This window comes from Oncorhynchus clarkii, chromosome 18, assembly GCF_045791955.1.
Source record: "Oncorhynchus clarkii lewisi isolate Uvic-CL-2024 chromosome 18, UVic_Ocla_1.0, whole genome shotgun sequence".
In the NCBI taxonomy this organism is placed as follows: domain Eukaryota; kingdom Metazoa; phylum Chordata; class Actinopteri; order Salmoniformes; family Salmonidae; genus Oncorhynchus; species Oncorhynchus clarkii.
This window is the reverse complement of record NC_092164.1, coordinates 30,346,545-30,365,152: the sequence shown is the minus strand read 5'-3', so window position 1 is coordinate 30,365,152 and position 18,608 is coordinate 30,346,545. Positions and strand designations below refer to the sequence as shown.

The 18,608-nt window shown below is 41.8% G+C and overlaps 3 protein-coding genes across 3 annotated transcripts; all 3 read right to left on the bottom strand.

Annotated features, from left to right (window-relative positions):
• Positions 1-2,323: 2,323 nt before the first annotated feature.
• Positions 2,324-4,444, bottom strand: LOC139372566 (ictacalcin-like). Its single transcript, XM_071112309.1, has 3 exons — positions 4,367-4,444; positions 3,077-3,219; positions 2,324-2,650 (listed from the first exon to the last, which is right to left on the bottom strand). The coding sequence occupies exons 2-3, from the start codon at positions 3,212-3,214 to the stop codon at positions 2,510-2,512; spliced, it is 279 nt and encodes a 92-aa protein (XP_070968410.1). The 5' UTR covers positions 3,215-3,219; positions 4,367-4,444; the 3' UTR covers positions 2,324-2,509.
• Positions 4,445-9,855: 5,411 nt separating this feature from the next.
• Positions 9,856-13,158, bottom strand: LOC139372565 (protein S100-A1-like). Its single transcript, XM_071112308.1, has 3 exons — positions 13,033-13,158; positions 11,386-11,536; positions 9,856-10,918 (listed from the first exon to the last, which is right to left on the bottom strand). The coding sequence occupies exons 2-3, from the start codon at positions 11,524-11,526 to the stop codon at positions 10,760-10,762; spliced, it is 300 nt and encodes a 99-aa protein (XP_070968409.1). The 5' UTR covers positions 11,527-11,536; positions 13,033-13,158; the 3' UTR covers positions 9,856-10,759.
• Positions 13,159-17,486: 4,328 nt separating this feature from the next.
• LOC139372295 (uncharacterized) lies at positions 17,487-18,354 on the bottom strand. The gene is made up of 2 exons (XM_071112037.1): positions 18,343-18,354; positions 17,487-17,987 (listed from the first exon to the last, which is right to left on the bottom strand). The coding sequence occupies exons 1-2, from the start codon at positions 18,352-18,354 to the stop codon at positions 17,487-17,489; spliced, it is 513 nt and encodes a 170-aa protein (XP_070968138.1).
• Between the last annotated feature and the right edge of the window lie 254 nt (positions 18,355-18,608).

Genomic DNA, 18,608 nt, shown 5'->3' with positions numbered 1-18,608 from the left:
TACCTGGAGCCAAATAGGGTTATCCTATGGGGACAGCCGAATAACCTTTTTTTATAAGAGTGTAGCATTGACAATAGCAGAATGGTTTTCTGGGTCGAGCCCGTCAACTTTGATGGAAATGGTCTTTTTACTGCTGGTCAGAGATTCAATTTGATGGTACCATGTTGCTGGGTTCTCCCTCTTGTTTTTCTGGATTTCAGTGTGGTAGACTGTTGATCTTGCTGTCTTGATCTCTCTCTGGGTTTTGTTCCTCAGAGCGTGCCATGAAGGCCAGTCTTTTTCACTGAAGGCTTTCTGTCTGCTTTTTATCAGCTCTTTGATTTTAGGTGAAATCCACTCCTTATCCTGTGCATGCATCCTAGCCACCTGTTCTGGGAAGTAAGCTGCAATGGCGTGATTGAGGGTGTTATAGAAATGGTCTGTTTTCTGCTGTGTGCTCTCCACATTTGTTACTTCCGGCCATTTAAGGAGGGAAAGCAGTGGAGGATGCTGAGTGGAGGATGCTGAGTGGAGGACGCGGAGTGGAGGACGCGGAGTGGAGGACGCTGAGTGGAGGACGCTGAGTGGAGGACGCTGAGTGGAGGACGCTGAGTGGAGGACGCAGAGTGGAGGACGCAGAGTGGAGGACGCAGAGTGGAGGACGCAGAGTGGAGGACTGCTCATAATAATGTCTGGAACAGAGTAAATGGAATGGCATCAAAACACATAGAAACCATGAGTTTGATGTATTTGACACCATTTCACATATTACGCTCCAGCTACTACCACGAGCCCGTCCTCCCCAATTAAGGTGCCACCAACCTCCTATGAGGGAAAACCACTAGCCACATCCACTGATGCTTAACTCTTTCAATGGTTGAATTACTTTCTTGATGATTGTGTTAGTGACAGAACTACAATATTATGATCACTGAGACCCGAAGGTGACATTGTTGTAGGGGTACTATAAAAGTCCGCAAAGTTGGCAATGACAAAGTATATGATGGAATTCTGTCTAGTTGGAATGTTAACAAATGGTTGTAATCCATTTCCTGAGAATAGTCCAGACACACCTTAACATGGTCAAAATCACCCATAATAAGGATCCCAGCAACAACATACTTGCTCCGATATCATCAAGGCTAGGAGTGGAACCCTGTGTGGTTGTCTGCTGCAAACGCCTATCAGTAAAAAGGACCGACGAGACAAGCGTTCCGAGATGCCGTTCTGCCCACCACTGACGTACCACATTATTTGCCTGTTTGCCATTCTCCTTTGACCTCTCTCATCAACAAGCTGTTTTCGTCCACAGGACTGCTACTGACTGGATGTTTTGTAGCACCCTTCTTGGTAAACCATTGAACCTGTCCTGCGTGCCCAGGAGGCCGGACGTTTCTGAGAAACTAGAACCGGTGTGCCTGGCACTGACGATCATACCGAGCTCAAAGTCACGTAGGTCACTCATTTGGCCCATTCTAACAAACAATAACTGAATGCCTTGATGCTTGTCTGCCTGCTTTACGTAGCAAGCTACACTGTCTGTAGGAGTGAACCAATTTGAAAGTCATGCCACTGCAGTAGGCCTATTGTCTTTTTTTGCAGTTAATTCTATGTTTGTTGAGATGTTGATGAGGGTCCAAGTATTTCTTAAACAAATTCTTATTTACAAATGACAGCCTAGGAATAGTGCCCTGTTCAGGGGCAGAACGACAGATTTTTAAATAGTCAACTCAGGGATTTGATCTAGCAACCTCTCGGTTACTGGCCCAACGCTCAAACCACTAGGCTACCTGCAGCCGTATACTAAACCTGTCCTCCATTGTCTTTCTGTGTCGGACTGAACAGAGTCATTTACCTGTGATATTCATTAAATAATAGTGCGGCCTCTTGTACCTTATTGCTTATTACAATATCCATTTTCCAATATGAGTAGGATTAAGTTGCCTATTAGAAACATGCCTACCTGGACCCCACTCTTCTCAGTGAAGACAGAGAAAGAGAGGTTTGAGGACACATGCCCTGATTCTTGAGGGGTCTAACAAGTTACACATGTGCTATACCAAACCCTTTGGTGGTGATTAAACAGATCCACTGATCTCTTGTTTAGCTTAATAGTTATTCCATTCACCAGAGGCAGATGTCTCATATCATATGTACTCAATAGCATGTAGGCCTAAGCCACTGCATATGCATAGAATGAACCCAACTATTTCCCGTTGTGTGAAATGGATGCACATTTTCATACAAGAAAGGCTTTAAACATAATCTTAGTAAGAAAAACCTCAGTAAGAAACATGTGATATGAAGAAGTGACAGCAGCACAAAAAAATGACACCAGACCAGGTGGAACATACTCATCTAATTTCTTTATCGATGGACTTTGCATTACAAGGACAACTTCCCAGATTCAACCTGTCTATTATATATTACTGCAATATTACTACTAGACTGCTTCACTGTTTAATCTCTGTTAAATTGAGTGGTCTCCTCCTGCAGTTTTGTATTATGGCCACTAGGTGGTGTACGTGCTCTACTTCTTTATGAAGAACTCATTACACATCACTGTGAGGCAGGACACGAGGGTGACATACTCCTTGAAGTCAACAGTGTTGTCTTTGTTAGAGTCCAGGTCCTTGAAGATTCTGTCCACTGCTGACTTGTCACTGGCTTTCTGAAAACCGACAGAATGCAGAAGAAAGAAGGGGGAGCTTAACAAGAAAACTGTCTTGACACACATGCTGCATTTCTGGCCAAAGATGATATAAAGGTGATATACATCTTAGTGAATTTAAATATTTTGGGATGCCATTGCTGGAGTTAGCAAGCATTGTTTATTTGAGCCAAAATGGACCCAATCTTTCCGGCATTCCTATTTTGCCCGACCCAACAGATCTCGGAAGAGAGAGCACTGACCCTGCCTCTAGAACACACACTTCCTGGAGGGCCCTCACCTGGATCTCTCAGTCTTAATTTAAGGAAATAACAAAAATCTGCAGACACATGGCCCTCCAGGAATTCAGTTTGACATCACTGCCGTAGTGCAACAAAACAAATCTAATCCCAGATCATTAGGAATTGTATGCTCAGTCTCACTCACCCCAAGCATCTCCCCTAGTTCAGCCTGGAGCAGCTCTTTTAGCTCGGCCTTGCTGAGGGTCAACTTGTCCCCCTCCTTCCCAGAGTACTTGTGGAAGGAGGCGATGAGGAGAGACATGGCCTGCTGGATCCCAGACATGGTGACTATAGTTGAAGGGGAAAACAGAGAGGGACACAGAACCTAGTGAAGCACTAAATAAAACATATTTCTGGACATTGCTGTTCTTGCTCACTATAGATAAGAATATTATTTGTCCGTTCTTTCACTCTCAAAGTATGAAAACTCAATTCGGTGGGGCATTAAACCATTTCAATGAATTCACTGAAAGCATATGGTTGTTGCATTGCATGATACTGTAGCTTCATCATCATAGCTTTTGTCTCTTGTGTGTTTCTCTGTATTTTCCAATGAAAGGAATCAAAATAAAACCTGGTTTCCTCTGAGCCCATGGTAGCACCCTTTTCCCTACATAGTTCACTACTTTTAACCAGGGCCCTACATGGTGAACAGAGTGCCATTTGGGAGGAAACCATGGTCTCTACCACAGGTTCTATGGTGAAAAACACAAGCACTGTTATGGCAACGCCATGCTCTCCTGGTAATTAACATGGCTCCAGATGAGGAAACATGTAACGGTCTGGGCAAATCCCGTCTGGATTACTCTTCTACTGAATAACACCTCACCATATTTTTCCATATGCTGTGTGTTTACCCCAAGTGTCACTTCTTTAATCTTCTTGTCTTCCTCTCTCTGTGTGTGTGTGTGTGTGTGTGTGTGTGTGTGTGTGTGTGTCTGCTCTTGAGGATGTGGTTGAGGGAGCAAAGGGTAGAGCCAAGGGAATGTTAGCCAGATGAGACAGAGAGAGAAGGAAATAATGAAAGATTGGGGAGTAAGGAAAAGGGAATGAGAATAGGAGAACCACAAACTGCTACGATATTACAACTACTGACTAGTACTCACAGCGATAAGTTAAACGCAACCTGTCCTCCGCAATGCAAAACACATTGGTACAGAATGACTCGTTTGCAAGCCTCCGTTACAGAATCAAGTCCTCATAATAAAATCAACCACATTAGGAACCAAAAGAAGGACATTTTGTTTAAAAGTGCAAAACTCCGAAACAGAAGTCAGGTGAGCGAAGGGTTAAATCCAAAAACCAAGAGAAAAATGTAAGTGCACAAAACAAAACATACCGAGCAGGGATTACATTTTAAAACCACCACAGTAACATTGACGTTTAAACATTAGGGAGCACAATTAAGAAACCCAAGATTAAAGTTGCTACTCACCGAGATGTAGGAAGAATTGTGGGGAATGAGAAAGCAAAGGGAAAAGTGAGTGTATGGAGAGAGAGAGAGAGAGAGTGGTGGAGGTTGGGATGTAAAGGGTTGTTTTATACATCACCACACCCTCCATCCTTCCCTCTTTTCTTCCCTACACTCTCTTCCCTGTCTCTCTTTCTCTCTCTCTGTAACATTAACTATTTTACTCTTCAACTATTCTCGTCATTCATTTCTCATATCCAACCATTCATTCCCCTTGACTTCAGATGCAATACAAATACACTTAGAATCCACTGCCCTTCTCACAATACAGGTGAATCGATGCATTTAGATTAAGCTTACTTTGAGTTTATGACCAGTATTCTTTAGTTGTTATTGTACGTTTACAGAGAATGGATTTGCTTTAGAAATGATTTGATTGCAAAGTATTAAAGCCCAAAATGGGCTTCCAAATAGGTCTAGTGTTTTAACTTGTTTACAATGAATTAGATGATGCTAACATTGAATCTGCCAACTCATATGTCTTAATGCACTGCATTACGTACAATACGTTATTGATACTGTGCACTGGTGGTTTAGTTCACATACAGTGTAATGTCCTATAGACTTGTATTACATGGTACTTATGGATAAGATAAACATACCCATAAATATACTGTTGTTTACATGTAACACGAGTGCCATTCAAAAAGTAAAAGGTAGCACATTGCAAAGTAGACTTTATGAGAAAACATTTCACTTATTTAAGTGTAGTATGGCAGCAGATCTCGAATTTCATTTCACCACAGGTCTCCGTCCCAAATGGTACCCTATTCCCTACATAGGATGTGTGTTTGACAGAGGGAAATGAACATAGCTTCACACCCCTGCTTGTTTGTGTGAGTCATGCAGTATCATTTATATCATAACATGTCCCAAAAGCCTGCGGTTTCCTTGGTCACGATTAACTTCAGTCACAAGTTAGATTCTTAGATGCACTTATAGGAATTGCTTCACAACTTGGCCAACATCTTGTACAAAGCTTTTAACTGGGAGGCATGGGCTGTATTGACTGGATGAAAATAGTCTCTGCATCAATCGTGTAATTGTGATTTGTATCAAATGTAAGGGCATAACATAAACCCTGTAAAGCATAGACTTGTTTAGTGCCATTTCCATCACATTTGAGTGTGTGTGTGTACCTTATTACAATTATGTGATGAGGTAAACTGTAATAAACCTAATACTACTGTATTTACAGAGCAGAAAAATAGTATTTACTCGCCAACACATATTACATTATTGTATTGTAGCACTTTGTGCAGCCTTTCGTTTATCTCTGCTGTTAATTACACAAAGATATGCCACAGACACATACACACACACACACACACACAGTTAGTCCTAGGCAGTGTCCCTGTCCCGTGCTCTTCCTTTGTTGCTTTGAGCAATTTATCAACTTCATCTTGTGATACTCTTCTTAAGCTTGCAAGAAGAAGAGACACCCTGACCCAAACACTATAAAATATTCTAACAGATTATTGAGTTTAACATTTCGAGTCAGACGTCTTCGCCAGGCTCTTTTACTGTAAATCTTGACTTGGAGACAGAGAAAGATGGTGCATGCTTTGCGTACCACTCCCATAACTCCCTGCCTTCATACCTACAAATCTGTGTCTCTATTACTGTGTGAGGGGCTGGTTCTCCTTACAATTAGTTCTGAATGTGTGTGTCTGACTCAGTCAGGAAGCTTAATGTGCATGTATACTAGTTCCAGACAAAGCTCTGCAAATGGAGTTCCTCCTGACTCACTGCATAAAACTGGGAGTGTTATGGTAGTGAGTGGGTCCACTCTTCCTCCACAGCCAATGAATTCCACATTTCTGAGGTTGGGATTGTAACGTACTGACATGGCCATGAGCAGATGAGTCAGATAGGAGCCTGACTGAACATAATGATAAACATCTCGGGACCAGGGCCTTCTCCACCATAGCAACCAATGCAGTCTTGTTGGTTGTGTGTGTGCGAGGTCTATGGTTTAATAAGGATCGGACCCTTTTAAAAACATTTTTTTTGCCTAAAATGTCATACCCAAATCTAACTGCCTGTAACTCAGGACCTGAAGCAAGGATATGCATATTCTTGATACCATTTGAAAGGAAACACTTTGAAGTTTGGGGAAATGTGAAGAGAATATGACACATTAGATCTGGTAAAAGATAATACAAAGAAAAAAAACGTTTTTTTTCCCCCATATTTTTTTCCATGATCTTTCAAATTCAAGAGAAAGGCCAAATTGTAATATTCCAGGTTAGGCACAATTTAGACTTTGGCCACTAGATGGCAGCAGTGTATGTGCAACATTTTAGACTGATTCAATGAACCATTGTATTTCTGTTCAAAATGTTGTATCAAGACTGCCCAATTGTGCCTAATTGGTTTATTAATACATTTTCAAGTTCATAACTGTTGTCATGTTGATATAAAGGGTCGTAAGACAGGCGCTGGAATGCATAATAGGGTTTTTTATTGACCCAAATTACAGCGTGCCATGTAAAGGCACGGGAAAGAAGACCAAACAAACACGTATACAAAACACAGGGTTGAAACCCAAACAAAAAGTGCGAGGAGTACCTTGAATAAATAACACGGGATGAGACCCGAAAGCACAAGTGCACAATGATACACCACGGGACAAGACCCATAATCATCTGCGCAATACAAGCGTCATGAAAGCCAAAACAACACAGCACAGGTACTCACACGACCAACGGACATTGGAACAATAATCGACAGCCCAATGGAAACCAAAGGGCACATTTAAACAATTACAATCAGTGGGAATGGGGACCAGGTGTGCACAATGACACAGTTGCAGAGGGATCCGTGACAACTGTGCACCTTCCTCAAACAATAGCATGGTATTATTTTACTGTACTAGCTACTGTAAATTGGACAGTGCAGTTAGATTAACAAGAATGTAAGTTTTCTGCCCATATCAGACATGATTATGTCCTGGGAAATGTTCTTGTTACTTACAACCTCATGCTAATCACATTAGCTCAACCACCCCACGGGGTGGTATACATGCTTGAGTTTCTGCATTTGTCTGTATGTGGATATGTTTGAGTATTGTGTTTGGCCTGGTCCTTGCTCGCCTTATCCATTTGTTAGAAGCGTTACATTGTTGTTGAGCTGAATGACCACATTCCTCTCTTCCTGTCTGCTCATTGGAATTCGTCCTTAATTCAAGCTTAATTCAATATGTCTTCAAGTTAGCATTAGCCTTCAAAAAAATAGGATCACATGTAAGGATCAGAATTTCAACTATGTTAATGTCAGCGCCGTGTGTGTATAGGTGGCAGGGAAGTCAGGCGCAGGAGAGTCAAAATGGAGTGTAAATGGAGTATTTTAATAAATGTCCACAGAACATGCTCCATAACACTAAAACGTACAGACATGAAAAAACATGGGTACGAGGACCCGCCGCACAACAACTAAACAACACTAACAACAGGTAATGAATGGGATTGAAAACAGGTGTGTGGGAAGACAAGACAAAACCAATGGAAAATGAAAAATGGATCAATGATGGCTAGAAGACCGGTGACGTCGAACGCCGAGCACCGCCTGAACAAGGAGAGGCAACGACTTCGGCAGAAGTCGTGACAGTTAAGTATCTATAAGATAACCATTGAATATCCCCTTGGCCTTAGAATGACACAATATGCAGGTGTATGCTATATATCATCATGGTGACACAAATATATGATCATTGTCTGTGAAGATGATTGTGTTCTCATGTGAGGCGTTGGTAATATATATGCATGTGGATATGTGCCTGCTGTTTATTTAACTATCGCCCCTGTATGTGAACACTGGGTAATAAAGGCCTGGGTTGTGTGTGTGTGTGTGTGTGTGTGTGTGTGTGTGTGTGTGTGTGTATGCTCCCCTGTGGAACTCCTCTCAGTTTTTTTCTTCATTTCCTACTGGCCTTTGACCCCGGTTTCACATACACAAACAACCACCTCTGCTGACATTAACCTCCACTGTGTGAGCTTTAAAAATATATTTTCTCTCCTTCAAAGATAATAATGTTTAAATTGAGAGGACCAGACAGGACTGGCATACTGAGCTTGTTGTCATTGCAGGCAATCTCAACGTTGTGCGTTACAGGGAAGACATCCTCCTCCTCATGTGGCACCTTCCTGCAGGCTCATCCTGACATGATCCTCCAGCATGACAATGCCACCAGCCATACTGTTCCATCTGTGCGTGATTTCCTCCAAGACAGAAATGTCAGTGTTCTGCCATGGCCAGCGAAGAGCCCGGATCTCAATCCCATTGAGCACGTCTGGGACCTGTTGGATCGGTGGGTGAGGGCTAGGGCCAATCCCCCCAGAAATATCCGGGAACTTGCAGGTACCTTGGTGGAAGAGTGGGGTAACATCTCACAGCAAGAACTGCCAAATCTGGTGCAGTCCATGAGGAGGAGATGCACTGCAGTACTTAATAGAGCTGGTGGCCACACCAGATACTGACTCTTACTTTTGATTTTGACCCCGCCTTTGTTCAGGTACACATTATTCAATTTCTGATAGTCACATGTCTGTGGAACTTGTTCAGTTTTATGTCTCAGTTGTTGAATCTTGTTATGTTCATACAAATATTTACACATGTTAAGTTTGCTGAAAATAAACGCAGTTGACAGTGAGAGGATGTTTCTTTTTTTGCTGTGTTTATGTGAGGTTTGACACAATAAGTAGATCTGGGTTGTATTCATTAGGGCAATAAAGTATCAAAAGGTTTTGCAACAGAAAACAGAAACTAGGGTTAGTCATTGGACACCAGTTTCGGTAGTGCCTCCATGTTTCTTCCGTTTGGTACCTAATGAATATGACCATGAGATGCCATAGCATAGCTTGACTTGTTGACTATTTTTTGTCAAACTCAGAGTTCAACTGTAGAATATTTGTACTCTCCTGATATCTAGTGGTCAACGATGGAACTGTGTACTAATCACAGTGATCCCAGAATGCAGAAGACAAGAGGAACTTTGTCCAGAGCAAGCCAAACCTTGTACTTGTTTTTAAATAATTAGATGACCATTCTTTGACTGCAGGGGGGCCTTTAAGATGAATGCACTAAATATAATGTAAAAAGTAAGAATATGCAAATGTCTGTGGATTTTTGTTGTCTCATTTAACACAGTGCACTATAGAGCAGTACAGTATTCTGCAAAATGCACATAGCACAAAGTGAGTAGAAATTATGTGATGAGATGATAGTGGGAACTTTCCAAAACCTTTCTATGTGTCATTACCTAACAACTCCCCTGTTGACCTTGTAGCCAATAACATTGGTTGGCCGCAGAGTAGGTCCTGCCCAAGTACACTCAGAGAGAGAGATAGAGAGAGATAACAGCTTACCCAGCCCCAGCTTTTGTTACCCAACATGCACCAGACCATAACACACAATGAGAAAGGCCTTGTGGGGAAAATAATGATATGACAATACAGTATGTGTTCTATTTATTAAACCACCCTATAGTTATTTTTGATGGCCTCTGTTATATACAATCAAATCAAGACAAAATCAAGAACTGTGTTTCGCAGTCAAAATGTTACACATTTATGAATTTTATGAACATAAAGATAAGATGTAGATAGATGTCTGACCAAAGTTCATGAGGACTGAGGGTGTGTACTGTACTGTCGAACATTCTGAGCATTCCTCTCAGTGGTGCTAAGGGAATCTTTATCAGGCTCACAAGATAGTTTCCTCTGCCCTCTATGACAAATCCAGGTATGCTTTATATTGTTTGTATAAGACTGAAATCACAGGTTGTGAAATGACATGGTATGTGCTTGTTGGCATTCTTCTGAGGGCAGCTGTCTCCGAATAGGAATCATCCCAACAGATGTCAACATGCTTTATTTCTAACTTTTTCTCCTTTAATAAAGGACTAATTTAGGCCTGGGATACCAGCATTTAATTATCAGGTATGACAGTAATCCAGCAGGCTGCAGACCTCGTAATGTAAGATTTGAATACCCCTGGGATATGGGGTCTTCAAGACAGTTATCAACACACGTATACAATACTTTTACTCTGCTAGAACTCCAATAGGTTGGTTATAACACATATAAAACCATATAAAAACGTTTTAAAGTCTCTCTCACAGTCTCTCACACACACACACATGCACACACGCGTGCTAAACAAGTAGCGTGAAGTACTTTACACAAAGGAATTCACGCTGCTTGCTTAGCACACACACACACGCACAAACACACACACAAAAATAATGACAACACCTCCTTGGTCTTTGTGTTTAATGGACAGTGTGACAATTACAAATGTGAAAATTAGAACCCTTCTCTACTCAGCACCCCATTCCTCCTCTCCTCTTTTCATCCCTCACTTCCCCATCTTCTTCTTGTGCATCTGGTAGCACTGTTCACAGGCGATGGACAGGCCCACAACTAGAGAAACAAACTCCTCGAAGTTCACCTCTCCATCACCATTAGAGTCCAGATCCTTCATTATCTTGTCTACTGTGGCTGGGTCCTTCTGAGACTGAAATGAAGACAGGGACATTTAAATAATACTAAATATTAATACTGTAATTTCACTGACAGTAATATGGGACAATAGTGAAAGTCGTTACTCTTTATTGGGCAGGTACAGTACATGACAAGTAGGGCCAAGTTGTTTTGCTGATCACTTAAATCAGGGAAAACTCTGGGCCCTAGTCAAGCCTTATAACTAGGGTCCGAGTTTTTCCTGGTTGCCTCACGTGATCAGGAAAAACTCCTGTTCCTAATCATAAAGTGTGCATGTTTTCTGTATCAAACTAACACGGAGTGCTACTACAGCTAGTAGTAGATAGTAATAGAGATAATATACTATGCATTCCAAATGGCACCTTATTGCCTATATAGTGCACTACTTTTGATCAGGGCCAATAGGGTAGTGCACTCTATAGGGAATAAGGTACCATTTGGGACGCAACCCGTAGTAGAGATAGTATTAGAGATGGCCACCTTGAGGAAGCCAGAGAGCTCGTTCTCCATCAGGTCCTTGAGCTCACGGCGGCTCAAAGTGTTGCCACTGCCCTCCTTAGCAGCGTACTTGTGGAACACGGTGATCATGGACTCCATGGCACGTTCCAGATCTGACGGCATGGCTGCAGGTCTGAGTGAGGTCACACAGCGAGAGAGACAGAGAGAGAGAGAGAGAGAGAGAGAGAGAGAGAGAGAGACAGAGAGAGAGAGAGAGAGAGACAGAGAGAGACGGAGACAGAGAGAGACGGAGAGAGAGAGAGACGGAGAGAGAGAGAGACAGAGAGAAACGGAGAGAGAGAGACAGAGAGAGAGAGACAGAGAGAGAGAGACAGAGAGAGAGAGACAGAGAGAGAGAGACAGAGAGAGACGGAGAGAGAGAGAGACGGAGAGAGAGAAAGAGATTACATTTGAATGACAGAAAATTCAGAGTAAGAGATAGATGTTGGCTAAAGGAACTATATTTCCTGAGTGAATTTCATAATCTCTGTGTGTGTGTGTGTGTGTGTGTGTGTGTGTGTGTGTGTGTGTGTGTGTGTGTGTGTGTGTGTGTGTGTGTGTGTGTGTATGTATTTGAGCATTAGAACGTGTTGAAAGGAATCAGTACCCTGTGCCATATGCCCTGCCTATTCCGATGAGAAATGCTCTGATGAGTATTCTAGCAAACTTCCACCAACAAAAGTTGATTACAAATACATTCCCATACATCCTGTATCAGTCAGATACACAAAGAAAACAGATACTTTGACCTAACTTGACCTGGTTTTAGTGAATTAGACAGAGAAATGGATTATAAAAGAGAGGCAGTAAAAAATGATGTGGTATGAGATAAGAGAAATGACTGAATGTGTGGAACATGTAGTCCAAAACTGGGTAGAAGGAAAGACAAACTAGAGAAGAGAAAGAGAGGCTGCACCAACACTGAGGAAACACGTGTGTGTACATGTCGACAGTCAGCTCTAAATCCATTCATTCAAAGTGAGCCACACCCTGGTGTAGTCTCTCTGGACTCCACTGAGTTAATATTAGACAATTCTACATGATGGTTATTATCATTAGGGCTACAAGGAAATGGGTAGAATGAGTCAGAGCAGCAGATAGGGACTTGACTGGAAATTGAATGAAAGAAAACATTTATTTCAGTCAATGTTCAAAAAAATGTAATGTTAAAAAAAAATCACAATATTTTAGGCAAAACAATTATAACACACACAATTATAATGCTATAATAGTTAAGCAAACATGACAGGTTATATATCTGTTATATTATATATGTTTATATATATATATATTATATATGTTGACCATGCTCTATTGCTCTTTTGACAAGTGGAATTATTTTAGTTATAGAAATGAAGTTTTAAAATCTTTAATCAATGCAGAACACATAAAAAGGTAAGTCTGGACTGTAAAAAGTGACTTATGTTCACTTTTATATTTACAGATGAAAAGTATGGACACCCACTCCATAGAAAACTGCACCTCAAAGTCAATCGCACAAGACGAAGAATGCAACTATTTTACGTCTGCATACAAGTTTCTGAGTTGAAGGAGGAGATCAGATAGGATTAACACAACTATTTAGCTTGAATCAACTTTTTACATTCGTGTTAGAGGCTGAATTCTTACCGTTCACGAGTGTTGAGTTGGCGATTGAGAAGAGGTTGAATTGTGCAGAGTTGAGAAATATCACGCCTGAGAATTTATAGACAGGCGACGCCCTGTCTGCGCTGCCTTCAGTGAAGGAAGTAATGATACCGTGGATATTGAGCAAGACAGTAAGACTATGACACTAGGTTACCTTGGTAAACCTATCAAACATAGTCAAGCTAATATTTTGCTCTGTGTAATAAAAACGATTAAAATGACTAACTCAACATATTTTTTTCTCTCTAAATGATTAATAGCCCTGCATTTAATTAATATCCCACTTATACACAGAATAAACGAGGTGGGCTAAACAATGAAATTTGAGAGTGAGGTAAAGAAAAATAGACATAAGCCTACTGTAAATGATCAATTAGCATCGATTGTAATGACAAACAACTTGTTTGAGCAAGCACTACCATTACAGTTGATCGGAGAGTTAATAATTAGCCCAGCAGTTGTAGCCAGAATTTATGATGGTGACCGTCCCTGATACGACATGTAGTGAGACTTTTACCTGTGTGATTTGTAATCACTCAGGGAGTGGTCATGATGACGTGAGAGGCCAGACCTATAACAGTGTCCCAATTGGCACCCTATCCTCTATATTGTGCATTAATTTTCACATGGTTAAAAGTAGTGTACTATATGGAATAGCACATAGCATTTGGGTGTTTTTTAAATTTTTGTACATATAGCAGCTCCAATAAGTAAGCTACAGTAAATCCAGTTATGCTCTCAGCAATATAATAATTATTATGATGTTTTCTGTACATTTCGATTGAAAAAGCAGTGGTGTATATCTGTCTGCACCACATATCAAGACTGCGTCGTTAAATAGCCAGAAAAACAAAAATATGTCTCTGCTATCTATTGTGCAACATTGAAACTTTTGGATGGGCATGTTTTTATGCCCTCTAGTGGAATGACCTTGTAACGGTAGAGTACTGTACTAATCAAATGAAATTGTATTCCTCACTTGCATCGTAAACAACAGGTGTAGGCTTAAAGTGAAATTCTTAATATAAGTGAAAGATTTTAAATACAGTTTTACATGTAGTTGTTTGGGACTGCAGCAATGAGGGGAAGATGATGCAATGACAGAGTTCTCTTTGTCTCTCCCATTCTATTCCTTCATTTGTTCTCTGGTCTGCTTCTCTGCCCTAATCCTTTGTGTGTGTGCGTGCTTGCATTTGTGTGTGTGTGTGTGTGGTGTGGGCATACGTTGTGAAGAGGGATGACATAATTTGCTGAGCAAAAAGACATGGTCATCCAGGGTGGGTCACCTAGCGACAACACCCAGCTTTATAAAAAAACTCAATATTTTTGGCTGACACCCCTTTCCCTCTCAATCATCTATACTCTTTCCCAGTGGTGGAAAAACTACCCAGTTGTCATACTTGAGTAAAAGCAAAAAATATCTTAATAGAAAATGACTCAAGTAAAAGTGGAAGTCACCCAGTAAAATACTACTTGAGTAAAAGTCTAAAAGTATTTGTTTTTAAATGTAAGTATCAAAAGTAAATGTAATTGCTAAAATGTACTTAAGTATCAAAAGGAAAAATTAAAGTATAAATAATATCTAATTCCTTACATTAAGCAAAGCAGACAAACACCTTTTCTAGTTGTTTTTTAAATTTACTGATAGTCAGGGGCAAGCTCCAACTCTCAGACATAATTTAGAAACTAAGCATGTGTTTAGTGAGTTCACCAGATCAGAGGCAGTAGGGATGACCAGATATGTTCTCTTGATAAGTGTGTGAATTAAACCATTTTCCTGTCCTGCTAAGCATTCAAAATGTAATGAGTACTTTTCTGTGTCAGGATTTATGGAGATTTATGGAGTAAAAACGACATTATTTTCTTTAGGAATGCAGTGAAGTAAAAGCAAAAGTTGTCAAAACAATGTATAGTACAGATACCACAAAAATCTACTTAAGTAGTTTCAAGTATTTTTTACCCAACGCATCATCAGCGTATAACTCACATATGACATTCAATGTCTCTTTGAGCCTCGTTGTGCTCCACTACCCATGGCTTATCCTTAGACAGAGATCATTTGTGCTGCGTGTCATGCTTGAGGGTTCTCTATTTGTATAACTCCTATGATAGTAAATTGAACTGCACAACCCAAACAAGTTCTCTAATATCTTGAACTTGAATATCTACAGGGTCATTGAGAGAAACAGCCAAACCAAACTGCCCACACCCAAGATGATATACTAAAACCTGAAGAAGGCACTATGTTGCCGAAACGTTGGTTGTTAGGTTTACCCAATTGTGGGAAGCATACACAGAATATGTGACTTTCTTTCTTTTTATACTACGAGAACCTTCTGCAAAGGTCATAATTTTCCTATTATTTTGAGCCTTGCAATTTTTTTAAAACTTACTGTGTAATGGCATATTTGCAGGGTTATCATGTCACACTAGTCTCTTCGTCTCTTCAGATGACTTATATCAAAATCATCAAATCACATGCATATTTGTCACATGCGCCGAATACAACTGGTATAGACTTTACCGTGAAAGGCTTGCATACAAACCCTTCCCAACAATACAGAGTTTAGAAATAGAAATAGTAACACGAGCAATAAAATAAAATACACAAGAATGGAGCTACATACAGGGAGTAGCAGTACCAGATCAATGTGCAAGGTATTTCAGGTAGATATGTACAAGAAGGCAGGGCAAAGTGACTAGACATCAGGATGAATAATAATAACAGTCAAATTAAGAACAGAGCAGCAATAGCAAGTGTATGTGTGTGTGTGTGTGTGTGTGTGTGTGTGCGTGTGTAGTGCATGTGAATGTGTGTGGGTTTTGTGTGGGCGTGTCAATACAGTGTGTGCGAGTGAGTTTGTATATGGTTTGTATATATAGTTTAGTGAGTGTGTGTAGGGTCAGTTCAAGATAGAGTCAGTACAGATACTGTAGTTCAGATACCCTTACTTGACTATTTAGCAGTCTTATGGCTTGGGGGGGGGGAGCTCTCTGGGAGCCTGTTGGTCCGAGAGCCGATGCTCTGGTACCGTTTGCCAGAAGGTAGCAGAGTGAACAGTCTATGGCTTGGGTGGCAGGAGTATTTAACATTTGTTTGGGCCTTCCTCTAACACTGCCTGATATATAGGTCCTGGATGGCAGGGATCTCTGCCTCTGTGATGTACTGGACTGTCCGTACTACCCTCAATTTCAGTCAAGGGCGGTGTATTTGCCATAGCAAGTGGTGATGCAGCCAGTCAAGATGCTCTCAAATGGTGCAGCTGTAGAGCTTTTTGAGGATCCGAGTGCCCATGCCAAATCTTTTCAGCCTCCTGAGAGAGAAGAGGCGCTGCCGTGCGTTGACCATGTTAGCTCCTTATTGATGTGGAGGCCAAGGAACTGAAAGCTTTCTATCCGCTCCTATAGTCCACGATCAGCTCCTTGGTCTTACTTTAAAAATATATATTTAACTAGGCAAGTCAGTTAAGAAAAAAATATTACTTACAGTGACAGCCTAGGAACAGTGGGTTAACTGCCTTGTTCAGGGGCAGAATGACATATTTTTACCTTGTCAGCTTGGGCATTTGATCTAGCAACCTTTTGGTTACTGGCCCAACGCTCTAACCACAAGGCTACCTGCCACCCTGACATTGAGGGAGAGGTTGTGGTCCTGCTAAGTTTCGGACCTTCTCCCTGTAGGCTGTCCCATCGCTCCCGTGTTGAGGATCAGCGTGGCGGAGGTCTTGTTGCCTATCCTCACCACCTGGGGCAGGCCCGTCAGGAATTCCAGGATCCAGTTGCAGAGGGAGCGGTTCAGTCCCAGGGTCCCTAGCTTGGTGGTGAGCTTGGAGGGGACTATGGTGTTGAACACTGATCTGTAGTCTATGAACAGTATTCTCACATAGATATTTCCACCCTTTTCCAGGTGAGAGAGGGAAGTGTGAAGTGAAATGAAAGATTGCATTATCTGTGGATCTGTTGGGGCAGTATACAAATTGGAGTGGGTCTAGGGTGGAAAGATGGTGTTGATGGTGTTGATAGGTGTCATGACAAGCCTTTCAAAGCACTTCATAATTACAGATGTGAGTGCTACAGGGCAATAGTCATTTAGGCAGGTTACCTTGTTGGGTACAAGTGGTCAGCTTGAAACATGTTGGGACTACAGACTGGGTCAAGGATAGATTTAAATGTCTGTGAAGACACTTGCAAGCTAGTCTGCGCATGCTTTGAGAACCGGGCCCAGGTATTCCGCCCGGCGACCCTGTAGTTGTTAACCTGTTTAACCGTTTTGCTCACACTGGCCACGGAGAGACAAATCACACAGTCATCCGGAAAAACAAGGCCTTTCACAGAAGGCACAGTGTTACATTCGTCGAAGCGACCATAAAAGGCTTTTAGCTCTTTTGGGACTTCAATAATCGCAGGACAACTCATGGCTGGACTTCCCTTTGTAATCAGTTATCGTCTGCACGTCCTGCCACATTGGATGAGCTATCGTCTGCACTTCCTGCCACATTGGATGAGCTATCGTCTGCAGGTCCTGCCACATTGGATGAGCTATCGTCTGCACGTCCTGCCACATTGGATGAGCTATCGTCTGCACGTCCTGCCACATTGGATGAGCTATCGTCTGCACTTCCTGCCACATAGGATGAGCTATCGTCTGCACTTCCTGCCACATTGGATGAGCTATCGTCTGCACTTCCTGCCACATTGGATGAGCTATCGTCTGCACTTCCTGCCACATTGGATGAGCTATCGTCTGCACGTCCTGCCACGTTGGATGAGCTATCGTCTGCACGTCCTGCCACGTTGGATGAGCTATCGTCTGCACTTCCTGCCACATTGGATGAGCTATCATCTGCACTCCCTGCCACATAGGATGAGCTATCGTCTGCACGTCCTTCCACATAGGATGAGCGTTGGAGCTGGTGTAATAGGATTCCACCTTCCTCCTATATACAGTACCAGTCAAAAGTTTGGACACACCTACTCATTCAAAGAAGTTTGGATGATGACCCAAAGGGCATGTTCCCTCTAGTGTACAAACAAGGCCCGGGGGTGCAAATGTATGCTGAATACAAGCCCTGGTGTTTTGGAGATATTGCAATTGCTGCTAAATCCCTACCAAGAATGTCGAAAGGAGCCAAACTCTGGATAAGAGAATTTGAAACAAGGCACGGCCACCAGACCCTATGCCTTGGAAATATGAAGGCAATTTTATCCCAGGTTAATGGCTCAACCCGCTGAGCTGGAGTTAAGCCAGTGCAGACAACACCTATGGGACTGCTTGAGAGATATGCTCCCTACCATGCGAGGCATGAGTAGACTATCTCACTATAAATTTGGACCCGACTCAGATTTCAGAGATTGGATAGATAACCTGAAACAGAAATGGCTTGAGGAATTGGGAGAGCACCATGACCATTCTGAAGCCACCGAGAACATGTTTTATGACAGAGCCTGCCGCAACCTCCCAGAAAAAGTACAGACGCAACTGAGGGATGTCGTGGGCTGGGATAGAAAGGTTGGGAGCGTGAGGATTATATGAGACACCACTGCCAGAACTGGCTTTG